Genomic DNA, 26,673 nt, shown 5'->3' with positions numbered 1-26,673 from the left:
GCTCTTCTCTCAGCCGCTCGCTCTTGCCTCTAAGGAACGCGTAATTGTTCGCCACTATGCGCTTGACTTTTTTTTCTGTTTCTTCTCTTTTTTCATTTTTGCTGTGAAATGAGACACGAAGATTCACACTGCGTCGCTTCCCTATTATAAGCTTGCGGCTAGTGTTAACCTTTCCCGGCCCACATTTTGTCACTGAAGTGAGAAATTTAGTTTTTGTGCATTCGACTGAGAAATGAAAGGGAAAAATAAAGAAAAATATTCTAGAGGCAAGTTTTCGAAACGTATTGAATGAAGGCATTTCTTGTGAAGTGCCGACAAATCAAGGCGTTCGAGGCAGCGTATCGTTTCTGCGAATTTCTTTTTTGCAGTATCGTAATGGCGTGAAGTATGGCATAGAAGTATTTTAAGACCATTTTCGTGCCTGCTAAGGCAAGTGATATGCTTTAGGCAACGTCCTCCATAGGCACGTATCCCACGGAGACTTAACCTGAACGTGATGCGACGCATGGAAGTTTGCGAGATATCGGGGAGAACCACGTTTATCTGCAGTGTCCAAATAGAGAAGTTAGATAGTTAGATTTGCTGACGCTCAGATTTCTGACATTAGTGCCGATATTTATTATCTCCGTGTCGGATATACGTCGTAAAGCGCTGCGATTCCTGTAGAGTGATTGGACCGGAAAAGTTAACTGGGTCTGGCGTCAGCCTCACGAATCAGAGCTCGTAGGATTGTCTGTAGTGTTGTATAGCGGGGTTACAGTAAAACTCAAAGGGATTTGTAGGAACGAAATGAAGTATTTAAGGCCGTTAGAAGGGAAGTGATGAAAAAATGCGTTTCATCGAAGTTTACCGGGCATGCTGTCGGTCATACTCGCGATTCTAAATAGCTGTGCATAGAAAAAAAGCTTTTGGCTTAATTTATATCCTCGCATTCTTTCAGTGGCGATCCAAATGTTGCATGTATCTCACGGCTCCTCGGCAGGTACGCGTTTCGGGCCGCTGCTGCGAACCACTTCCGATTCCCACCTCGTACAATTCTGCAACTGAAAACGGTGCGCGGCTCAACCGTACAGGTTAGCCCAAGGCTTTGTGGTCATCTCCCTTAACTATTTATATCGCGAATATTATTTTTGTTGTAGTCATCTTTGAAAGAAAGACATATTTATTTCTTCTGTATCTTTACAGAAACGGTGACGAGAGCAAGAGGCACCGAGGCCTGACAGAGGCTCCTGCTCCGTTAAAATTTTTTTTTGGCAACAATGAATAGCTAACACGTAGCACAACATCGTCATTTGAACATTTTATATCAGAAAAAAATAGCATTGTCAATTGGCACCCATTGTTTACAATGATAAATAGCTATGCAGCTGCCGCTGCTATACTGCCGTTTCTGCCGCCACCGCCATCGCTTCTTTAGGTGCAACCCCCCGTGGTACATCTTATTAGGCATGCCGTAATGCGCGGCTGAGCTCGAGGTCGCAGGTTCTATCCCGGCCGCGGCGGCCGCATTTCGCTGAAGAAGAAATGCAAAAACGCGCGTGTACACAGATTTAGCTGCAGGTTAAAGAACCCCAGACGGTCAAAATTAACGCATGTCCTACATATAACATAATCCTGTTGGTGGCACACTAAGTACCAATTTAATCTAATTTTATAAAGGACGCCTATCTTAAGCGCTCAGATGACTGCGAGGGACCTCTCGCGGCTGGTCGTGTTGTGGATCTAAGCAGGTGTGTCTGATGAAGGCCCCCTTTCTCCGGAAAGTTCCGACTGACGGCGAAAATTCGTTCCAAGGAATGATTGTAGCGTTCAAACAATTTTACATGCGATATACAGTGAATTGACTAATTGCCCCTTGCAGTATTTCGGCTGGGCTCGGGCAAGGGCAGGGCAGTGCGGTACATAGTCATCAAGCCTGTACGGTTGGCCAATTTTCTCCGCATGAAACCGTGCGTTGAGCAGAACCGAGGCCGGCCTCGAGGCGACAGCGCTCCCGTTTCCACTTCACAAAGCGGCTCTGTCGAGAGATCGAGGTCAAGCCGCGTATAGTTCGCATCAGACATGCAGCGTTTGCGTGACATCGTTTACCGCCGGTTACGTTTTGGCTGCCTGTAGGGAAATAGCGTGCAACGCTGTAGTGGAACCGCGTCGGTGTCGCAGTTGTGAAGCGTGCGTCACCACGCGTGTTCCCGGGTCTATAACGACCGCGCCGCCAGGCCCCGCCCATCATTATTGCCGACCAGCCTCTCGTGCTCTGTCACGCAGGGTATCGCCGTCTACCGGCCATATACAGTGTTTTCGGCTAACTTTAGCCAGAGTTTAAAAATATGCCGATGCACTCTAACACGACACGACCAAATGCATGTTGCTCACTTTTGTATGCAGTGCGTAACGCAGTTTTTTTTTATTTTGCGTAATTAGTTCATTAGTCAAGAATAATTTAACAACTTCTGAAGCAGTGAAGTTAGGAAAAAAGATTCCAAATTAGAAAGTTGTAGAGCGCTTTGCAAAACGTCCGATTAGACAGTTTCTAACCTACGTGTGTTAACTATTAGCGTTTTTCAGCTTACTGCGCATACCCGCGAAATAAAAAAAAAAAATACCACGTGACACACCCGCTTGCGCGCCGTGATTGCAGCGCTCCCAAACTTCCCGAGTCCAAACAAACATAGCATCTAGAAGCGACAAAGGCGTTGGCTGTGCGATTTACGCCAGTGACGTGCTTCCCTCGCCGTGGTTCATGATAGCGATAAGCAGACGCAGCGGCAGCACACCTGGCTAAACGCTATGTTCGTTTGTGCGCGGAACGCTTGGAAGTAGTGAAAGCACGACGCGCAAGCGGGCATGTCATGTGGTGTTCTTTTTTTTTGGTATTTCGCGGGCATCCGCAGTAAGCTGAAAAGCACTAATACTTAATAGATAGAAAGACAGAAACTGTTTATTCGGACATTTTCCAAACTGCTCTGCAACTTTCTAAATGGATGTTTTTCCTAGCTTAGTTGCTTCAGCAGTTGGTTAATTAATCTTGACTACTTATCTAATTAAGCAATATACAAAAAATAGCGCGACATACTACATACAAAAGTAAGCAACATGAATTTGGTCGTGTCGTCTGAGTGCATCGGCATATTTTTAAACTCTGGCTAAAGTTGGCTGAAACATCCTGTATATAGCTAGCCTACATATATACGTATGCAACTCCATGATGGCGCACTTATCGTACTTGTCCGACCCAAAAACTCCTCAAATAGAAATGTGGGGACCTTTGGCTGGAGGATCCCGCCTCTGTTGCGCCTCGTAATGTGGTTTTGCGTAAATACAGTCGAACCCCACTTATAACGACCTCAGATATAAGGAATTATCGGTTACAATGAACACATTTCCCTGCATTTACGATTTTCCGACTCCGCCTATCGAAACTGCGTCCACATATAACTAAGATTTTCAAAAGCGCCGTACATTTACAGCGAACACTTCAAACCCGGTCGTGGTAACAGGAGTGTGCATGCAAATTTCCGAACCGCGGAAGCGCGACAAAGCTGGGCGCACGTGTATACGGTAGTGCATTCTAACCCTCCCCCCCCCCCCCCCCCCCGGCTTCAGTCGCAGTGCCAGAGGGGATTTCAGAAACCGCGAACACAGTCACTCTGGTATATACTCTACTTTCAAGCAACCGGCCGCGGCTGCCATATTTGATTTCGATGTGGGCGAAATGCAAAAAACGTCCTTGTTCCGTGCATTGGGAACGCGTTAAAGATCCCCTGATGATCAAAATTGCGTATGGCATGGCCGTGCGGACGGAGCTTTAAAGCGATTTGCTACGCCGACATCGAATGCCGACTGGTGATAGCTTCGCGCGCTGTGTTCTCGCTGCTTAATTTGCGCTGAAGAAAGACGCGCGGGCCCGCACCTAGAAAGCGATTTGCGAAAGGCGCCGTGTGCGGCGTGTGCTCAGAGCTCTGTGAGCGCTGGGTTCTCGCTGCTTCGTTGGCGTTGAAGCGAAAGGCAGCACGATGGTGAATTCGCTCGCTGCGGGCGCCATCTTGAAATCGGTCGTTTTACGGGACGGACGGACGGTTTTTCTCGTTGTGTAAGCATAAAAATGCTTACGCATGTAAATAATGGGTTCGCTAGTACTTTCAATATGGCAAGTTCTAGAAATGGCCGAGCGCCATTTAGAAAGAGCTACGATGCCGCATTTCGTTCGTTAGATAACATTTTTTAGCAGAAACTTGCAAATAGATGCGGGAAAGGGTTGGGGAAGAAATCTAGAAGTGAGATTTTCGGACCATAGTTTAGTGTGAAATTGTAACTAACGACGCCAGCTTCAGTGTCATTATTTTTTGCACAGTTTCGAGGACGAGTTCAAGATGTGAACTACTGATACAATGTCCACTTTTCCAGGAACTGTAGAGTTCGTTATAACGAGAGAGATAGAAAGAAAATAATGCATAGAAAGGCAAGGAGGTTAACTAGAGGTAGTTTCAGTTGGCTACCCAGCACGGGGGGAAGGAGTAGGGAATAAAAAGAGAAGAGAGTGGAAGGGGAAGACAGAAATAGACAGAAGATGTAAGAGAGGTAAGCACAAAACAAACCATATACACTATATAGAGCGGTAGGGGGCGGCGTTCTTAAAGTCTATCGTGAAGGCCCGTAGACCGCAGGAACCTTAGTAACGCTTGCACGGCCTTCAGCGTGGATGTTCTTTGGGATCACTGACCTAAAGATTTTACTTCTGATAGTGGACGATTGTCCAACTGGTCAAGCTCTCTGCACATCACTTGTCTCCGCGCACTGTGATGACGTGTGTGAGCGTCTCATCGCTGTTGCATGTGTTGCACGTGGGGCTCTTGGCCATTCCAATAAGGAAGGCATAAGCGTTCGTAAATGCAACGCCTAGGCACAGACGGTACAGCATGTTCTGTTCACGGCGTGTTAACCTAGGCGGTCGATGCATCCGTATATCCGGAGACAATGAATGCAACCACCACGCGGTGGAAACGTTCAAGTTCCATAGGGGCAAAGTAAGTTCACGGGTCATCAATCGCAGCCCAGCCGCAGCGTCTGTTCGCGAAATCGCAATCAAGACACGTTGGCCACTTTCATATGCAGATCGGGCGGCTTCGTCGGCGTGGTCATTCCCACAGATGCTGCAGTGTCCTGAAAACCATTGAAATATTATGTTGTGTCCCTTGTCATGACTGCGATGATATATCTGTCGAACTTCTGAGGCCAGTTGTTCATTCGGTCCGTGGAGCATGGGGCTTTGTATGCACTGAAGGGCTGCGTTGGAGTCACGAAAGACTGTCCAGTTTGTTATAACCGTGTTTAACTTACTAAGGAGGACGGCGCGCTCTTCTTCATCGTCTCCATGATCTTTCGTAGAAACGGGATCATATCCTACGAGATATAGAACCTCTTGAAATTGTCCTGAAACTGCTACAAATGGTTATAGACGTGTTGATCTACGATAAGACTTAAAGTAGAAGTGCTTCTAAACATAACCTATCTTTTTTTTTAATATTTGGGGTTTTACGTGCCAAAACCACTTTCTGATTATGAGGCACGCCGTAGTGGAGGACTCCGGAAATTTTGACCACCTGGGGTTCTTTAACGTGCACCTAAATCTAAGCACACGGGTGTTTTCGCATTTCGCCCCCATCGAAATGCGGCCGCCGTGGCCGGGATTCGATCCCGCGACCTCGTGCTCAGCAGCCCAACACCATAGCCACTGAGCAACCACGGCGGGTTAAACATAACCTAAGCGCCTGAAATATAGTAGTATATATTCTATCTTCGGTAACAACCCACTACTGGCATCAGGAGAGTATATTTGGTAAACGCATGCAGAACGTCTAACGGAAGACTTTTTAGATGTTTTTGTCTAAAAAAATGTCGAATGGCATGTTAGAAGTAGGGTGACCGTCGGCGTTGACGAACAAACGGTGCCACGGACAAACGACCTCATAAGAAACAACATAATAAGCTGGTTTGAATGTCGAATAATTCCACGCCGGAACTTCAACAATCAAGGAAGTGTTATCGTTTTCAACCCAGGGCTCGCACACGACGCCTCAAAATCACTCTTCCATGTTCGCGCAGCAGGGGCTGACTGCAGGAGCTAAACGCCGGTGTCAGAGCGATCGTAGTGATCATCGCAGCGGTGTCACCATGGCTGTCACGGTGTCAGCCACCACGCTTGCGATCACTTTGGCGGTAACCAAGTAGACAGGCTCCAAATTCGTCACGCATCTCGTTCCATGCTGGGAACACTGGGAAGCAGGAAGTTGTAAAAAAAAAAATCGCCCGCTGGCCCACGCAATGTCGCGGTCGTGGGTTCGGTTAACTGCATTATGCTAGCTGTGTGCCGTTACGAGCTGTTCGGTGCTTTTGTTGGATATTAAATGGCGTCATTTAACTGTGCTAACGCAGTTTTCCCTGTGTTTTGCGTCAGTGCTTCGTAACATCGGCTGTATCATGTGTTTTCCATCGTGGCTTACTGGTGGGATCTGCGTTTTCCGCCTTCGTTGTTCTCGATACGTCTTTGTACGTCGCACGTTGAGACAGCACTTTTTTCCGGTAAGTGAAACACTTTTTACTTAGTTTTGAGTCAACAATATCTGAACTTCTTTAAGTGTTAATTGACTACAATTACTGATGTTTGGCTTTTACGCCCTGTCGGTTTTCGTCATCCCCTCAGGTAGCTTGTGCAGACAACATTTTAACCTTATTTTGAGGCGATTGCACAGTGATGTGTGGAGGTGCGTGCGTCTAAGATAGAGATTGTGTTGCCTCATATGTGCGTGAATAGGCATGATGTTACAGGTTCCTGCAGTATAAAGAGGTGCTTTGCAAAATTTTAGTACTCTAATGTTACCGGTGCTGCTATTAGTCATATATTTCAATAATCGTTTAGCAACTTATTCGTCTTGGCCCTTTAATTAGGCTGCCACGTTTGACCTATCGTTAGGTGGGCAATTATTCAGCACGGACCATTACTTGAATACTGTTTTTAAATGCATTAGCATTCTAAGGGTACTTCACCCACCTTCTGGAGGCTAATGATTGCTGGGTTTTAATGGCGCAATGGTATCTTTGGCCAAAGAGCGCCAAGTCTATGGATATATTAAACGATTTATAATATAAATACAAGAATCAGACCAGAATGGTAAGCATGTTGAAGTGTGCTATATAAAGGGGCAGATATTTCCTAGTTGAAAAGATATAAAAGGCCTAGCTAAACAATGCTGTTACTGTTATATCAGATATTTCATCTGTGCGTGGGTTTGAGATTTCAGTGAGTATGGGCGATCACTTGTTATATGCTATATGCTATGTATGTGTGATACAGATTATTTGGAGTTTTCAGTAGCCCGGAGGCTATCTATCCGCGTATGTATGTTTCTATCTATGTATCTACGTATCTATGTATATATGTTTGTAGCTAACCGTTTTCCCGCCTACCTGGATCACTGCGTCGTCAGTGGTGGAATTCTGTGCTCAGGTAATAGGGTTCGACAAGGACTATCGGACGAACTTGGGTGACTAAGTATGTGGCAATGTGCACAGTCGACCGATTCTTTAACAGTACCGCCTGAACGTCGACTGGGCGGCCGGTCAGCATGCGATGCGACGAGATGTGCAAGAGTAGCGCATGCGCACAAAGGTCACTCGAACCTCAAGTTTTGTCTGCAAGGCTCTTCCCACAGGCATGGCATCGCGCCTGTCGCGATTAACTCAGTGCATGCTTCTCTGCTTATCGGAAACAGCGACAGCGCGAGAAACTGGACGCGTCTTTTTAAAACATATGCCGCTGCAGTCCACATGCACCTTAAGATAAAGAAAAAAGCGAGCAAAAAAGGTAGGATACAGTTGCATTGGAGCTTTACGCGTTTTGTTCGTTATTTTCCTGTGCATGCGCACTAGAGCAGCACACGTTAAAAAAAGCTCAGTGCTCTTTCATTTTGTGAAGAAGGATGACCAGCGAAGCTGTGTATGTGGGCTCCTTAATGGCGAACTGCACCTCCGCCGCAGGTCGGCCCGGTATTGCACTATCTTCGGTATCGACCCACGTATGGGGAGGGCTTAACACCTGCGTCTCCTCCGCCCCGGGTCGGCCCGGTATCTCGGCCCAGAGATACAGAGAAAACATCTTTAATGAGCCTAAAGATGGCTTGATTTGCAGGAGTGGTTGCATCTTCACGAGAACCCATGCGCCGCCTTGGCTGCGACCGCCCTCTCAACCAACATGATCTGGTCCGAGAAGCGGGAGCTGGACAGCAGCGTCTCCCACTGCTCTTGGGGCAAGGGGGTATTGGGTAGGGGGTAGGAGGTAGCGGACGCAAGACTTGATTTTGTTTGCAATCTGTGACATTGTGTCGAAGGGTTCCCAGCTGTTCGCAGTATTTGCATTGTTCGTCGTATTGAGTAGGCAACATGAGATGAAGCCTCCTTGGCTGCGGGGAAGTGTTGGTTTGCAACAATGTGTCTCTTGCGTCCTACGTATGGGGAGTGCTTAACGCCTGCTTCACCTCCGCCGCTGGTCGGCCCGGCATTGCACTATCTTCGCGATTGGCCCACCTATGGGGAGGGCTTAACGCCAGCTTCACCTGCACCGTGGGTCGGCCCGGTATTGTACTATCTTCGGAATCGGCCCACGTATCAAGAATTTTTGGTCTACGCGTGGACACAATCCGCCAGATCGTAGCCATATACAGCTTCGCTGCAAAAAAGGACGCAAGCCAGGGGCACACGCTCCTGCTATCGCCAATAAGCCGGGAAGGTTGCGCCGAATTAATCGTTCCAGGTGCTGTGCCGCGCTGGTACGAAGAGCCTGGCAGGCGGAACTTGCACTTCGATTCACCTTGGTGCGCATGCGCTACTCTTGCAGATCTCGTCGCTTCACCGCCGTTAGAAGGCGCTGGCCGGTTGGCCTGTCGATGCTCGCGCGGTACTGTTAAAGGATCGGTCGACTGTACATGCGTGCCAGTCGTCAACGAACTTCTTTCACTCCGACATAAGCCTCTGTAAGATGCGGGACTGGGTAGGTACCGCTGTTCAAACAAACTCTTTGACGCCAAGTTCGAGCTATGCGTGTGTGCCACTCGATCCATGCGGGACGTTAAATGAACCTCTTTTATGCCAACTTAGGTCACTGGTTACGTGCCAGTATAGGTGTGTGCCGCTTTGCAATCAACGTCTTTGACGCCAACTTTGCTAACTAGGTATACGTGCCACTGGAAATGTGCCGCGCCACAATGAAGAAAGGGATCCCTTAAGGATATCTGGTACGGAACAGAAGCGAACCAACGTCACAAGGGTTCCTCGAGGACAGCAGCCAGACCCATCAGCAGGCTGTGCCACAAATGCACTGAATATATGTCGCTTTTCAAAGGACGCCTTTCACGCAACGCTTTAGCAAGCTGCGCCATGAATGCCCTGGGTATGGGCCGCTCTTCAATAGAGAGTTTTCGAAACGGGGATCCAAGACTTTGGTTCCCCAAGCGGCGTTCAGTAGGCTGCTCTCACCGATTTGAATCACTGAGTGTGCGTCACTGAGCGTGCGGCAAGCGACGGAACCATTCTCAGCTTTCGCAGGCAACGGCACGCCATGCGCACACTTCTCAGCAGTGCCAACAGATGGCGCAGCGTGTCTAGAAAGAAGCACGATAGAGGAGCCCGGCTATAGAACCTTTCTAGCCTCTATAGCCAGGCTGCCGCACGACATGTTTAACAGTGTTCGCACGCACCGGTGCGCCATGTTTCTCGAAGGCCAAGCGCAGGCTTCACGGGGAAGTTCTTAACTGCGGCTTAAGTAAATAAGGTTGTTTCGGGGTTTGGGCGACCCACAAGTGTCGCCAATAGCGTCTTAATTTTTTCCGAATGAAAGGTTTCAAATCTATGGCGGGGATAGCTATGGAAGAGTTTAAATATTTTGTTGTTGTGGATGTGGCGATTTCTTCACCGAGCACATTACCCTCGATGCCTCTGTGCCCAGGCACCTAGCATATTACGACACGTTGATTGCATGTATAAACAGCTCACAAGATTGTTTAAAGATCAATAATGACAAAATTTTTACTTGCTTTTTTAGAGATACCAAAGCCTTGGCAACGCTTAGAGAGTCTGTATATTTAGTTGACTTTTCTAGTTTTATTTCTTTGATGTGTTTCACAGCCGATAATAGTTCATAGTCCTCAGCCGTAAAGATGCTTATTTGCGCATGCAGAATGCCAAATTTGGGAAAGAACGGGCCGACTGCTGCATAGCAAACGCCGGCTTGAGACTTACATGCATCGGTGTAAAACTCCGGGCAGCAGTACATCGAAAAAGTTCAAGGAAGTGCATTCGAAGGTGCATCTCAGGGGCACGCTTATCGACTTCAATAAACATGTCACATTCCACAAGCTGCCGCTGCCACGACGGTGAAAGCTTCGCTTGAAGCATTAGATAGTGTTCTCCAAGTGGAACACACATTTCTTCACTGAGATTCCTTACACGCAGTGAGAAGGGCTCCCTGGCTGTGGGCCGACTAATAAAAAGTATCGCACACGAAACATATCTTACAGTTGTGTAACAAGGATGTTCAGGATTCAAATTTACTTTTACTTAATTTGTGAAGCTGGAATATGACCTCTGTAGACGGAGTGACCACTCATTTGGTTCTGTATAAAGAGTTTCTACAGGGCTTGTCCTAAAAGCACCGGTCGCTAGGCGGATACCTAGGTGGTGCAAAGGGCCTAGTATGTTGTCCCGCTTGGCGCTGCGAGTGATAGATTATAGCACCATAATCAAGGCGAGTGTAGACAAGGCCCCTGTACAAGTTCAGGAGAAATTTGCGATCACTATTCCATGTGGTGCACGACGGAATTTTTAAAACGTTCATCGGCTTCAGACATTTGCCTTCAGATATTTAGGTCGGATGATTTCATCCCCCGACCTAAATATCTAAAAAAAACCTAAAAACCTAAAACCTAAAAGATCTTAAAAGGTTATCTTAGAGTCTAGAATTATTCCCAGGAATTTGTGTTCACTGCTCACAGATAGTTCCTCTCGGTTGATCGTGAGATTTGGCACTGGTGCCATGCCTCTTCTGCTTGAAAAGAGTATACACGTACTTTTCTGGACGTTTATTTTAAACCCATTTACATCCGCCAATTTAGACAATTTGTTCAATGCAAGCTGCACCTGTCGTTCGCAGATAACAACGTTGCATGATTTGAAACCTATGTGCGCATCATCGACATACACAGAATAAAACATCGTGCGTGGAATGACTGTATACAGGCAGTTCATTTTTACAATAAAGGGAGTGCAACTAAGCACACCCCCTTGCTGCACACCAGTCTCCTGGATGACTTTTCTAGATAAAGCATTGCCTACTCTTACACGAAACGTGTGGTTGGACAAGTAGCTTTCGACTGTGTTTAACGTATTTCCACGGACCGCCATCTCACGAGATCCTGAAGTGCCATGTCGTGTCGTATGCTTTTTCTAAATCTACAAATACTGAAAGTAAAAACTGCTTATGCATAAACACATCTCTGATGTTTGCCTCGATGCTAACGAGGTGGTCTATTGTTAAATTACTGGGTTTTACGTGCCAAAACCACTTTATGATTGTGAGGCACGCCGTAGTGGAGCACTGTGGAAATTTCGACCACCTGGTGTTCTTTAACCTGTACCTAAATCTAAGTACACGGGTGTTTTCGCATTTCGCAGGTGGCCTATTGTTGACCTACCTTCTCAGAACTCGCATTGAAAGGCGTCTTGTATTTTGCGATATTATAGGAAAGAGATTAAGTGCCGGTTTATCATTTTTTCATACAGTTTGCGCAAACAGCTTGGTAGTGCTATTGGCCTGTAGCTGCTGGCTAAGGATGGGTGTTTGCCTTAAGCATCGGGGTGACTATGGCTTCTTTCCACGAGGACGGAATTTAAACAGCTGCCCACATGGTATTGAAAAGAAGAAGGAGTGTTTTCAGTGCTGCAGGATGTAGGTATCTAATCATTTCATGGGACATAATGCGATCGCCACCTGGCGCCGAGTTGTTGCAGCAAGTGAGAAATGCTTTCAGTTAACTAATCTAAATGGGCGATTGTAAGCCTCACTCAATGAACCTTTGCGGTTAAGTTGCCACTCTTCGCGTTTTTTGAACCTCAGGAAAGTTTCTGTATAGCGCGGTTCACTCAAGGCATATTTAAAGTCTTCGCCTAGACAATCCACCTGATCTTCCAGGCATTCACCTTGGGTATACTTACTAAGGGTCGAGGATGTGTCTACCGGTCTATTAATTTATTTACCTTATTCCAGACTTTCCTTTCGTCCATGTAGGAATTTATGCCGGAGATGTACTTCTCCCAACTCTCCCTTTTAGCACGTCGACGTGTTCTTCTACCCTGAGCCTTCATTTGCTTAAAACTAGTCAAGTTTTCGGTGGTTGGAAAGTCGCGAAGTCGTCTTCAGGCTTTGTTTTGGTTTTTCTATCCTTTTTTACATTTTTGATTCCACCATACGACGCTTATTCGCCAGTCTGTTAGTTTGGCGGATACATGTTTAGCCGCCTCAATTATAAAGCCTGTTATGTACGCAAAAGCATCGTCTATATAAAAGGTGGCAATATCATCCTGGATTAAGTATGTTAGCTCTCAGAAAAGTTCCTAGCTAGGTGATTCAACCTTTCAACGGGGAACATGTCGCAAGCATCCATCTTGTTTTACTAAGTTTAACGTAATTGGGAAGTGGTCGCTCCGAAAGGGGTTCTTGAGAACGGACCACTCCAGGTACAGTATAGTGTAATCGACACTATGCTTAAATCTATGAAGAAGTATGCGTTATGTGCCACGCACATAACGCATAACGTACGAGCCTTAAAGGTCCAAACACTGAGCATCGGCTCAACCCCCAGGATCCCCCGGGCACGGCTAAGCCACGCATGGTTCGAGCACCTTCATGTGCTCGGGTACGTGGTGTCGCAACACGCCAAACGTCTACTGATACAGAGGCTCGTGCGGGGTGAAGTGACATTCTATGTCTAGGGCAGCGTGGGAACTCAATATACGGTAATGCCTCACGAGGTTACCGTTACGGTGCACTCAGCAGTGCAAGAGGCCACATTATGCCAGCATATGTTGATGTCACAATAACAGAGTAAAATATACGGGAAATAAGCAATGTAAGAAAGGAACTAAAGCAGTAAGACTACGCAATATAGCAAGACAGAAGTCACACTGCAACAGAGGTAAAAAAAAAAAGGATTTCAGTGGGATGTTACCGTAGGTGAGAGAATAAACGAGGGCCGTGTTTAGCGAAATGAATCTGATGTGTTGCAGTTTTGGGGGATTTGTAGCACGATTATAGGCATAGGGGGGAGCTTTACTTTGAATTTTGATTAATTTCGGCAAGATCTTTTATTTATTACTAAAGTCAAATGTGTTTGTCGGAGAGGTTGGCATCATGGGTGATGCCGGGTACTCCTCTTCGCTGTTCTGAACAGGGGTCCGTGCGCCCGACGAAGGTTCCATGGATAGTGCCGTACCAGGGACCGGAAGAAGGGCTCCGAGCAATGATTAAGAGAACAAAAAATGGCTGTGGCTTAGCTAAGGTTAAGCCCAGGATGCGAAGCATACTAGCCTTTATTTTAGTTGTTGAACCACTGTTTAGCCTGGTGAACTGCTGTTGCTTGGCTATATTTGGTTCGACTAGACGAAGAAACAACTCATGCGTTACTCTGCTTCGCCTTCAAGAGTGGAACGCGACAGCGTTCCCGTCGACCCGCCAAGAGGTGTAAGACAATGGGCTACGGCGCAGCGACTACGCGCCCCGCATTGGACGCGGTGAGCGTCGAGCAACGCAGCGTTCGGCGCGGCAACGAAATGTGCGCCTGAGCAAGCGACGCACGCCTGAGCCTTAGAAACAGCTCGTTTCTAAGGCAACACCGCATTCACTAGAGGCGCTTTTGTACCGCTTTCAAGCATCGTACTCGTGGCTCAGTGGTAGCGTCTCCGTCTCACACTCCGGAGACCCTGGTTCGATTCCCACCCAGCCCATCTTGCAAGAGTTGAGCCAAAGCCACCTAGAAACAAGCGCAGCTGCTTATATACCGCCGCGACGCCGCGACCGACGGCGCGAGTTGGAGCCCCGTTTCTCCTCTGTCGTGACGTCACGGTGTCACGTGGACAGCCTTGAAGGCGACACCGCCGCGCCTGAGGAGCTGGGTTGAGCTCTAGTAATATGCTTCGCATAAAAAAAGGTTTAGAAGCAAAAGCACATGATCAAGTTTTACAAAATCGGCTCCAACTCTTGGAGCACACTGCATGCTAGAGTCGTTGCATGTCCGAGCCTCCCCTTCCTCACAGCAGTCCTGATGCGCTTTTTATGCCGTTTATTTGCCTTTTTCCCTCGTCGGGGGAATTGACTAGCCAATCACAAATGCCGAACCTCCACTTGTCTCTAACGTGGCATACCTGTCTCTTACTTGGCAAATCGTGAACCCGCCGTTGACATCCTTTCTCCGGGAGTATCCGAGTCTCTGTCATTGATCAGTTGCCTCTTCGAGATGGTCACGAGGGGGTGAGGTTGTTGTCTTGAAACGAGCTGTCATTTCTGGGCGCTCGAAAAGCCAAAGATCTGGAACATGACTGCCTCTCCGTAAGACTCAGGTGACGCTGATTGAGCTGCCTTGAGTGAACGATTAGGCATGATCAGCACCCGGGACAGTCGCCTGTCTGCCGGTGAAGCATCCTTTGTTCTTAGGTATCGCCAGGCACAACATCGCTTAGCTAGAGTTACGCCAGCTCGAACAAACATACAAACAAGACCGAATATTTAAAAAAATGTAAATAAAAGTCGGACCGTGCTAGCGCATAGTTCACTGAGAGTTTCTTTAAAGTGTGCCAACATCCGACCACTCTATTTTTCTCCCGTTCCCCTTCCCCAATGCCAAGTTGCAGACTAGCACTTTGATTAGGACCGACTTCACGGATTTCCTAGCTCAACTGTTCATTTTTTTCTATATTCTTTTTTATGTAGCCTGTTGTGTGGTGGTACAGATGTTTAGCTAAAAGAAAATCGTGGAGGGCACTGCTCATGTAGAAGTTTTAGTAGTGGCTTGGGGACCTTATCGTCCACGAGCCAAAGCCCTCGGCAGCTTGAGGTAGCTTCTCTTGAGTAGCCCTGTTCCTATGCCAGAGCCACAACACGTGGTTGATATTCACTCTAAAAACTGTAGCAGCATTTTCCCGGACAATTGACGGGGTCTTCAATTGTTGGAGGGCCCCAGACCGAGGTGACGGAATGTGTAGGGTTTGCCACAGCCCTTATTCTCCGAAGATTGAATCCCTCCACCCAAGAAATAATGCCAATGCGGGAGCAGACACATGGAGAAATTTGTCTGACCATTCATCTGCATTCTGTTCATTTCAATACTCCCTTATGAAACCGCAGCCAGAAATCAAACCTACTAACCCATTCGCAGCATTGGAGTTAACGGTCAAAACCATTCAACTCGGCGAACAACGGACATATCAGAACATGATCGACTAGGTCGTGTGCACCATGTTTCAGCGCTTTTTATTTCTTCACAAAGAAGTGAGTTCCAGTAGTGGATCGGGTTCGGTGGGAAGGTCATCGTACTGGTCGATGGTGGCATATCCAAAACGGCTGCAAGCGGCGATGTAATGCTCGTCGGCGTCCACTGCCTTCCAACATTCCGCGGGATCCAGTGGTGGTCCTTGGCCTCCGTATTCCTCGGGCAATGCCTTGGGTGAAATTTCCTCATGTAGCCTTTTGAAATTTTGTCCATGTAGGCGTAACTGCGCGAAAAGAAAAACAGAGTACAGATGAAAGATGGCTGGACAAATTATTCTGTTTGTACAAGGCTGTTAACGAGCTGAAAGATATGTTATTTTTTAAGTGCAACGTGTACACAACCACCTAAATATGTGTTAGCTTATAATTGTAATCTGCGGACATGCATCGGGCTACGAAACGTCTGTCTACGCTTGCACGTGCGTAAGCATCACCACAATCGGCCGCCAGACTTGCTGAATCATACATACGAGCCACACTTCATCTCTGTATTTTTTTTCGAACTTTATGCAGATTACGTGTGGCACCATTTTCGATGCCTCAGGGCAAGCTAACGTTAAAAAAGCTTGAATCCACACGACACCAGAACTGAAGTAAATACAACGAGAGAACAGTGTCAAAGCGTTCAAGGCCAGTACTGGTGCTTCTCGAGAGAAGCGCAGGTAGAAGGGAACTAGGTTAAGTAGACAGCAAGACGTAATTAGATTATTAAGGTGGCGGACTCTAAGTAGGCTCATGTATACTCTATCGCCTTTAATAGGAGCCAAATGTGAGCCAAATGTTAATGAAAACGTGCGTACTTTCTTTTTTAATTCCATCGATATTAAGGAATTTTTGTAGTGTTTTAACTAGGCAACAAAAAGTGATAAGGTACTTCTATCAGTAGCGCCTGTTGGAGCGCATATTGTGAGCGAAGCTGGCACCTTAAATGACACTTTGGGTGATGTTGCTACGTGACCTCGGAGAAGCCTTATGCACAATTTTTTCCGTAACTTTTGAAAATCGCCGGTTACAGATAACATAATTCTAGTCCTTGAACTATAATATCCAGAGAAGCGGTCCTTACTTGCACGAGAAGTCGAAACACATCAAAGTCGCCGTAAAAAAATGCACTGTCATTATGAAGTGCTAACCTGGGTCGGTGGGGACACGTCTAAAGAAAGAAAAAGAAAATTATAAAAAATCGAGTAACAGCGCGAGGAACGGGACGTGCAGATTGAGACAGACGTGCGTTCGCGCCGTTGTTCCACTTACTTCCATTCCACGAGATTCCACTAGACGTTGTTCCACTTACTTTTTTAACAACACGCTGTTTTATGCGATGCACAAAAGTGACTGGAACGCCCATGTGTTCCGTCCCGCACTTTGGAAAATGATATCTCGAAAGTTGTGTGATCCTGGAAATTCATTTCGAGGGATACGTCTTGCAAACTCACCAGCTGCAACTTGTAAATTGCAAGTGCCGTAAAGTAATTATTTAATTTTAATTATTGATCTTTAATTAGTTTAATTTGCGTTTTGGTTTCTCGTGCTAGTAAGAAAAGAGGACAAAGAAAAATGATGAAAGATGATGACGACGGGGGTGGGGGGACGGGATGCATATGTTCCCTAACACGAATTATGCTATATCGAACAGGCGGTCTTTAAATATACGTAAGGCTTAAAAATGATCACCTCGTATAGCCGTATGTTTTAAAGCCATACGTATGACTTGGCTCCACCTTACAGGCTCTACGAAGCGTAATTCAGGGACATGAAATCCTTCTTTAATTGTAATATATTATAAACTTAGCACGTAAATTTTTCTTAAATCTCGTGTTTTTAAAATTTTCGTAAAATATTTAGTCGCGTAAATGTGAATTTGCTTCCATCAGTCACCATAAGGTTTCTCTTTTTCTTCTTATTTTTCTTTAGTGCAACTGATTTAGCCAAACTGGTTCAGCGGTTGACGAATCACATTATAGTTCAGCGTTACCAATCTGTTTGGCGAAAAACAATCGTAGTTGAACTCGATATGACAGAACGCTGAGTTCATCGACGTAGACGGCTCAGCAAAGCTAAAGTTGGCAGGATGTTCTTTATTGCTTTTTTTTATTTCCTTGCAGTGGCGTTGGTTCACTTACCCTTTCATTGACGCGCCTTTCCGGCGGGTATTTTACTCACATATTATAAAATAAATAGTACGGTTTATTTTTGGTTGTGTGGAAATGAAAACAAAATGACACAGATAGTGTCAAATGCTCTCCTGGTGTGGTCCTCACACTCTATTTGACAAAAGGAATGGCAAAAGGAATATGGCGGGACAGAAACCTAGGAACGTTACCGGTAAGTCAACGACGCTGAAAGCGTTAAAGATGATTTTGGTGGCTTACTGTCGTAAAGTTGGGCTACAGGCTGTGAGAAACACCACGACGTGAGGCTATAAATCAATTCTAATCAGCCGTTGCCCAATAGCATGTACCTTAACTTAAGCACGCAAGCAGAGTATTATTGTAGGGATTAGAAACCACAATCTTGATTTCAACAACACAATTAACGGCGTAACAGCACTAGCACTTGTCCACACCTGTTGAATCAACCATGAGATTATCGCTGAATTCCGGATACTATCTTGTTCTTTATTGTTTTTTTTTTTATTTCCTTGCAACGCGTCGCTTCACTTACCCTTTCGGCTAGCTTGGTTTTGATGAACGGCCTGACGAGAGCGAAGAACACATCGAAAGCATACGACTGTCTAACATGGTGGGCTGCCTTCAACCGTATAGGCATGCAATCCTGAATGAAAAAGGAAACGTAGGGTTAGTGCTGCCGTATCGTTTGCGAACGCGTTCTTCTTAAAACACACACACACACACACACGCACACGCACATCTATTTGTTCAATCTTAACGCACCTTCTGCACACACTCTATTTCTCTCTATTTCATTTTGCCTTCAACAGTTATAACCGACAGGTCACCGGTGGGACGGGTGGGAATAAAAGTTCCCATAATTATCATTAATATCATCATCAGTAGCATTATCATCCTATTTTATGTCCACTGCAAAGGACGAAGGCCTCTCCCCGCGATCTACAATTACCCCTGTCCTACGCCATTTGATTGCAACTAGAACCCGCGAATTTCCTAATTTCATAGCACCAGCTAGTGTTCTGCCTTCCTCTATTGCGCTTCCCTTCTCTTCATACCCATTCTTTCGCCCTAATGGTTTAACGGTTAACTAACCTGCGCATTACATGTTCTGCCCAGCACCACTTCTTTTCTCTCCATGTGAATCATAATATCGGCTATACCCGTTTGCTCTCTGATCCAAACCGCTCTCTTTCTGTCTCTCAAGGTTATTCCTAGCATTCTTCATTCCATCATTCCTAGTGCGGTCCTTAACTTGTTCTCAAGCTCCTTTGTCAGTGTCCAAGTATCTTCCCAATATGTCAGCACCGTTAAAATGCACTGATTATAAACCTATCTCCCTTTTCAATGATAATGGTAAGCTTGCAGTCAGGGGCTTACAATGTCTGCCGTATGCGATCCATCCCATTTTTTAGCCTTTTATGAATTTCCTTCTGATGATCAGGACTCCCTGTGATTAAGTGACCTAGGTAAACGTACTCCTTCACAGACTCTAGAGGCTGACTGGCGATTCTGAACTCTTCTTCTCTTGCCCGGTTATTCGTCATTATATTTGTCTTCTACATATTAATCTTCAACCCCACCCTTACACTCTCTCTGTTAAGGTACTCAATCATTTGTTGTAACTCGTTTGCAGTGTTGCTGAATAGAACAATGTCATCCACAAACTGAAAGTTGCTGAAGTATTCGCCGTTGATCCTTGATTACGCCAAAATTTTCATTCGTCCCTAATCGTCTAAGTTATTAAATAATAGTAAGGAGAAAAAGAAGCCGTGCGCACAAAGTGGAGAAAGCACGGAGTAGTTGCTCGCAATGTGCGACGCTTAAATCTGCTTTCAAGAACTAGAACTCAGAGAATTCGTCTATGTGAGTACTTGATGGGATTACTGGGTTCGATGGGCCCTTGGTGTGTTCGCACACTTAAAACTGAGCTCCTATCTTCTCAATGTGGCTGCCGAGCATTCTTTCCTAGTCTCTCTTGTTCATCCACAAGTTCCTGACTGAGGACAGAGCAAATAATTGGCTGGCTTCTAGTGAACAGAGAATACTGACAGGAACGTTGTCAATAAATCTGACAATAGGAGTCCAACATTGTGGCACCATCGTGTACCTCTTTATGACACTGGTCCTGTTTGCAAAGCACAGTTCGCTATGCGAGCGTCGGTCAATGTGGAGGATGTCACATTCTGAGCCCATAAGCCTTGCGTTGCCTACGGTGCGTTGGCGCACCTCTTGCATGGGACAGCCACGAAGCTTACAACAAAGCTGTCCGCACCTATGGGGAAAAAGGAGTGATTCTAGCCTACCCGTCTGTTCGGAGTGCGTGGAAAAAACTGAAGTGACATTATTTTGAGTCCAGTCATTCAGGCCTGTTGTTCTTGGGCCTTGCTAAATTTGACCAGCAGCCGCACGATTAACAAAGATCAGATTAGCTGTGTTCAAGAGAAGTGATGGCTTTCATACGAAGTGGACGATATCAGGCGAAAGAAAATCGCATCTTGAGAAAACCTCTGTTTCGAAATTTCACGCCAGACTTCATAGTGTCCCTACACTAGTACAATGCGTGCTTCCTGCGTGAAGGGGCCCTACAACGTAAAACTATTCCAATATGTATTTTTCCATTCTCCTGACGTCAAATTTGCGTAAACGCCGATGCAAGCATCGGGCGGTCACCCGCAGGGTTGTCTGAACAGACCGATCAAGCGCTCTCCTCGTTCATAGGAGGTGACTTTTGTTTGCCTGAAAAACGAATAACATTGCCTACACTGAGCGGCTTGTCTTATCTAATTGGCTGACAAGAGGCGAGCAGCACGCTCAAGTGGAGAGGAATTCGATGGGGCTGAGCCACTGCACTGAATATCGATAACCGGATGAAGAGGGTGGTGCCGGCGTCTGCCATTGGTCGGCTTTCCCTTACTTAGCTTGCGGTGGCTGGTCGAAAATCGCGGCGGCATGCAACGGAAGCTTAAGAATGACGCTAAAACTGACCTTCAGCAAAGAAGAGTTGGCAGAACGAGATTGTAAAAACACCTAAACTGCTAGAAAACATTACACGGCCACGCAAACAGTTTTATTATACGGGAATAAACCCATGCTCTTCGGCAGGTGCGAGTAACCAGCGCCTGAGCAATCGGCGGCAGCCATCCTTTATTCCTTTCGGAACGGGGCAGCCTGCGGCTATTCAGAAGAAAATTCAGTTTTGTTCGGCGTGTTAATGCATCTTTAACGCGTACACGTCACTTTGACGCGGTGAGTTTTCGCGGTTTTGTGACGTTGCGTGACACGTAGGTGAAGTGGCTGCAGCCCGAAAACTTTTGACCAATAGCCGAGCGCTAATGGCGAAAACGCGTCGAATCAGAAATAACAATCTTTCTTTTTTTGTCTGGTCAAATAATCCATAATGAGTGTGCACACGTTATATCATATGGCGAGCTATCGCGGTTTTCGTTACGTCGCGTGACAGACGGGTGAAGTGCGGGTGGTCCAAAAAATTTTTGACCATTCGTGGAGGGCTGATTGCAAAATTGGTATAGAAAAGTTCGGAATAGCTTTAGGTTATAGCGTCCCAGATTTGTGCTTGTGCATCATGGAGTAAGAAAAAAAAGACTGCCAAGCGTCATGTCCAGTACGGGAACGTCACATGGCAGTTTTGAAGCCTACTCATAGGAAACGTAAAAGAAGGGCTCTTGGGAAATAGACCGAATTTCTATCCGCCGAGCTCGCTGAGCGTATGGGCGAGTAGAGCGGAGAGTGGGTGGTGACGGTCAGTCGCGATGAGGGCGACACTAATAGCTACCACAAACCAAGCAATACCTTATAAGGTCCGAAAACCCCGGAGAGTCTATTTCCCATTTCCTATTTACTCCGGGACTCACTGCTGGGTCCCGGAGTAAAGGACGGGCGGCGTCAGAGAAGGTTGGCTTGCCATGGCTGACTCTCTGAGGCTATGCTCTCGCTTTTTACTTCTACCATGTTGTGTGCCAAGCGATCGCGAGGCACACACGACCATGAAAAACTCTCGTAGCTCGACAAGCGTTGAAGAGAAAATCGCTTTCAAACCTGCAAGTATTCCAGACCCCTTCTGATGAGACCGATCCGAGTGGATAGTAACTTGTTCACCGTGAATCCGCCATAGTCTATGAGTAGCACTATTCCCAGGACCTGTGCAGCTGGGTCACGAGCCAGGTGTTCCAAGCAGAACAAGCCGGCCCTATGTAGATCCGAGTAGGACACTTCGTCGGGCATCCATGAACCTGAGAGAGAGAGAGAGAGAGAGAGAGAGAGAGAGAGAGAGAGAGAGAGAGAGAGATTGTGGAAAGGAAAAGGCACTATTTTCTTCAGTTCCTTAGGGAGCACGGCTCAGCGCCTTGAACTTTCAAAAACGATCAGTGCGAATGTTCGGGCAGCTTCTCTCTCTCTCTGTCAATGCTTGCTTGTTGTATAGTACTGTAATAAAGCCTTATCATAGCGAGGCTGGTTTAATAAAAGGTTGTTATACAGGGGGACGGTGTTGCTTTGCGTTAATTGCCAAACACCGGTAGTGCCCTCCGTGTGCCTGTAAGCCTGCATTCTCAGTCTGTCAGCATCATATCGTGATAGCGATTACACGGACGAGAACTGGCACATTGAACATGGTATGGCCGATGGCTTATAAAGGGTGTCCAAACTATCATACGCCAAGATTTAAAAATATGAAGATGCCACATAACTAGACAGAACCAAGGTAACGTTGCTTGCCGTTGCTTGGAGATACTCAGACTACTTTTTTCTGCGTTACGCATAGTTACATAATCAGTCTCAATTAGTTATACGATTTCTCGAATATTATAATTAGAAAATAAGTGTCAATGAGAAAATCGTAGAGCAACATGAAAAACTCCCGATACAGCTTTCTGTTGCTGAATACGTGCTGCATAAAAGTGTTTTCCCGAGCGTTAACGAAGCCCGCGAATACACGCAAAGTGCCTCGAGCGGCCAGTCGCGCGGCAATTATTATTATTATTATTATTATTATTATTATTATTATTATTATTATTATTATTATTATTATTATTATTATTATTATTATTATTATTATTATTATTATTATTATTTACGTATTGACTGCTCAATAAGCACAGGTCCTCGCCTGGTTTCACGAGCAGCACTGGCCGCCCGTGGACGTCCTTGTGTGGCAGGACCATGACCATCTTGCGAGCCGCCGGTGGCGCCGTGGAGGGCAGGAACTCGCGGTAGAGAAACTCGGTGGCCGCTCGGTTGCTGTAGTAGTTCCTGATGGTCTGCAGGGCCGCCTCCACGTTGTACTTCCGTACCCGCAGAAACCGGAGCAGGAATTCGGCGTCTCGGTTGGCGTTCAGGTCCGGTTCAACTGCGATGAAGTCCAAGTGACAGAGTGACAGTATAGGTGTCGACAAGTATATCATATGACTCACTTTAAGTTTTGAAAAAATGAGCACACAGGGCTCTTCAGGGCCGGATATTCTAAAGTCTCAAGTACACTACTCGGAAAGAACTAATGAAAAAAAAGGAACCAATGACAAAAGAAAAGTGCCCTTCCACACTGGGAACAAAAAGGATGACCAGCGAAGGTGTGTTTGTGTGCCCCTTAATGTCAAACTGCTCCTCCGCCGCGGGTCGGCGTGGTATTACACTAACTTCGGGATCGGTCCACGAATGAAAAATTGTTGGTCTACGCACAGATGCGATCCGCCAGATCCTAGCCATAGGCAGCTTCGCTGTGAAAGAACAAGGAAGTCTCAACACGCACTAGACACACAAACACAAGTCACAAGCCCAAAATAGTCTCCCTATACGGGAATCCGCACCGTGATCATGGTCCAGTGGCTGGAACAGTCATTCATTACACAGGAGCGAGGGAGTGCACAGAAGTCCTTTCACGTATACGTCTTGAATTGAGTTGAAATGTGTTTATTTGAATAAAATGTTGCGGGGGGACCAGGAAAAAGAAAAGCTGATCGAACAGCTTGAGAAGACCTGGTCACCCTACACACACGTCGGCATAACGATAGTTGCAACAAGAACAACGTATATACAATGCATGTACGTGGTTCACGTATAAAGAAAGCACTGTTACGTATGCCACGCTTCAGAAACTTATATAAACAACATTTCCGTTATATACGGCATCTATGTTCGTAAATAAATCTGACCAAGTAAGGGACAAAACTGCCGCGATCTCAATAGTACAGTGTGAGCTCGAAATTACCATTACGATTCCGCTTCCACTTGAGACCAATGAAGCCCAAACTTCCCCGTCCACAAACGGCATGCATCAAGCGTTGACAAAAATGCAGAACGTATCTGACTTAGGTAACACTTTTCATACTTGAGAAATTATCGTAGTTTTCTTCATCAGAGTGCACAAGCAGTTCATTACCGCTGCTTCCGAGGCGCGTGACAGTCATCGATACAGTGTACAGAGGTTATCTGTTACGTCTGCGTTAGCTCGCGTTGATCACAGGCCGACGTCTGGACAAACAACTTCGGAATGCTGACCTCATAAAACAAGAGAGCAGAGGGCAACATATGCACTGCTTTTGTGACTATTCCTCTCACCTTTACAATATAGACATGTGCCGTAAAGCTAGTAATTAGGAGGTTAATTGATGTAATTAGTTTTGGCAAGTTGATTACTTAGACATAATGCCCGCATGGGCAGATAATTTATCTGTAGTGACATGAGTCGAGTAAATTTCGTAGGTTTCTTTTTTTTTTCTTGTGTCTGTGTATGTGTGTGCGAAGAAAAAAAAACGCTGCATATGCGAGAATATCGGATTATCATTGCATTAGAAAACGCTGAAAAATGCATCAATGGCCGTTGTAACTATATTTAATAGATACGATTATCAAAGACATATGGTGAACCTTTAGGTATAGGTAAATATGTAATGCCTTAACCGGAGCCACCACCCCGCGCTTATGTAAAAATAGCGACGGTGCTTTTGTGTTTCAAAGATGATCAGACGGCCCTAAGGAACTCACGATGACGTAAGCGGCGGTAGGTGAAGCTTGCTTTTGTATGAGTTGTCCAGTGGCAGTTCAGCTATTTCCAGAAAGGCCGTTTCTTTATCAAGTACGCCGATAGATGCAGTGACACACCGGTCACCACTCCGCCTGATAGGTGGTCAATCTGTAATTTCACGCACGCCCATCTTTCTGTGTCTGATAAAAACCGCCGAATCAATACGGAGATGAGCGCAGCCACACTCTTGACAGTGAACATAGTGGTGACCATCGCTCTAACTTCCTTACGTTTAAACTATGTTCTCTAAGGCTGTCAGCTAGGCATCGCCCCGTTTGACTTATGTATATGCTGCCACAAGAGAATGACTGTTCATATGCAGCTGCCTCTAAACAAAACCGTTTTCATGCCACTTAGAACAACCAGGCAGTGTTACAGCAAGAGTTTGTCAACGGACACACTTTGCTCAGTTTATGTGGTGTTGAGAAAACTACTCTTGCTTTCCCCCAACTAGTGATCTTCGGTGAAACGTGTGTTAGCACTGCGTCTGTTGAGCTACTTGATCAAGAGATGGCCTTTTTTGGAAGGAACATGGATGCGCATGGTGTATAAAGGCACGAATTTTCCCGAGGATAAACAGTTGAAGTGAGTGCTTCGTGGTGTGTACACTGGCGTTAAAGTGCTTAGTGCGGCCAGCCCAAGGAGGTTTAAAAAAAAACGGAATTTTTTTATAACTTCCTTGGGCCCACCGCGCGTCAAGGGCTACAGTTTGCTGTCGCAAAGCCCGAAATACTGTGCTCACTGCCCAAAAAAAAAAAAAAAAGGGGGCAATACGTGATAAAGAAAGCATTACGTGGCCGCTATTCTGGACAAACGGCTTCAGCTGTTGTACTGTTGGATTTGCCTGTGTGCAACCGACAGTGCCCGCTTTCTTTCTTTTCTTTTTTTTTAATTGCGATAAAGACTTGCCCTTAAGGCATAATTCTTTCAAACATAAAAAAGGGGTGGAGCGGGGGTCGGCAAGTACCTCTCCTCAGTCTTCTTTCCCCCATGGTAAGTACGCCTGTGAAAGAGAGAGAGAGAGAGAGATAGCGATGACAACGAAGCTACCACGGGCCAGTCTGCGATTATCTTTACTGATGCGCGCACGCGAGAAGAGTACGTTAAATCGACACTAAATGCAAGCAGTACGTCATCCGAGACTTGACTCGTGCTTTAGGTTTCTTTCTTTTTTCGAGATCCCTCCCCGTTCATCCGGTGAAAAAAGCAGAAAGATGGGGTAATCTAATCCTGCGGCCGTGTGAGTGGCCACACGCACGGCGCTAGTGGTGCGTCCGGTCTGGCAGTGGCCGTCGTGCGCGTTGAAACCGGAAAGGCGATGCGCAGCTGGCGAAGTCCGTTCAGTAGTACATAGTTTGTGAAGTTTAAAACGCATTCACTTGCTCTCATCTCTTCATTTTCTTGATGATGTGATGCGCCGAGAGGCGAGAGTTTTCGTGCGTCCACAGTACTGTGCGGTGAGTGCCTTCACGACGCTCGCCCAACTACCTAGACGCCGGTAGCCACCCGCGACGTTGACAAGAGCGCCGAAGCTATCGTCTCCCGCATCCGTACCTGCGCAACGTCCGCGCAGAATCTCGCGACGTTTTCGATTCTGCTAGTGACGAACGCGCTAAAAGTGCTGCTGTTCATCGTCACCTCACCTTGCAGGAGCCGCGTGAGTTTTGCCAGCGCGTCCCGCCTCTTCGCCGGCGTCTCGCCCAGTTCCGCTTCCGCCACGCGCTGCAGTTCGACAGGAAGTGCGTTGTCCGAGCCGTCGAACGTATCGTCGGGACACTTCTTGGTGTATACGCCGGACATCGCGCAGGATGACAGGGTAATCGCACGAGTGTCCAGAACAGTTGGCGAATCTGTCAGATTTTGAAGTACGAAACACTATGACAGAGGAGAGAGGCAGTGCCGCACGGGATGGC

General features: G+C 46.5%; 1 protein-coding gene across 1 annotated transcript in view; it reads right to left on the bottom strand.

The window, feature by feature from the left end:
• Positions 1-26,673, bottom strand: part of LOC142583564 (uncharacterized) — a 55,076-nt gene extending 28,403 nt beyond the window's left edge. Inside the window, exons 1-5 of the mRNA XM_075694052.1 lie at positions 26,404-26,673; positions 22,847-23,086; positions 21,778-21,971; positions 18,254-18,364; positions 15,584-15,813 (exon numbers count right to left, since the gene is read on the bottom strand). Of these exons, the coding sequence (XP_075550167.1) occupies positions 15,584-15,813; positions 18,254-18,364; positions 21,778-21,971; positions 22,847-23,086; positions 26,404-26,560 (932 nt within the window). The 5' untranslated portion in view covers positions 26,561-26,673. The remainder of the gene's footprint in view (positions 1-15,583; positions 15,814-18,253; positions 18,365-21,777; positions 21,972-22,846; positions 23,087-26,403) is intronic.

The sequence above is a fragment of the Dermacentor variabilis genome, chromosome 5 (genome assembly GCF_050947875.1).
Source record: "Dermacentor variabilis isolate Ectoservices chromosome 5, ASM5094787v1, whole genome shotgun sequence".
Taxonomy (NCBI): domain Eukaryota; kingdom Metazoa; phylum Arthropoda; class Arachnida; order Ixodida; family Ixodidae; genus Dermacentor; species Dermacentor variabilis.
Note: the sequence above shows the minus strand (reverse complement) of the source record. Positions and strands in the feature narration are given on the sequence as shown.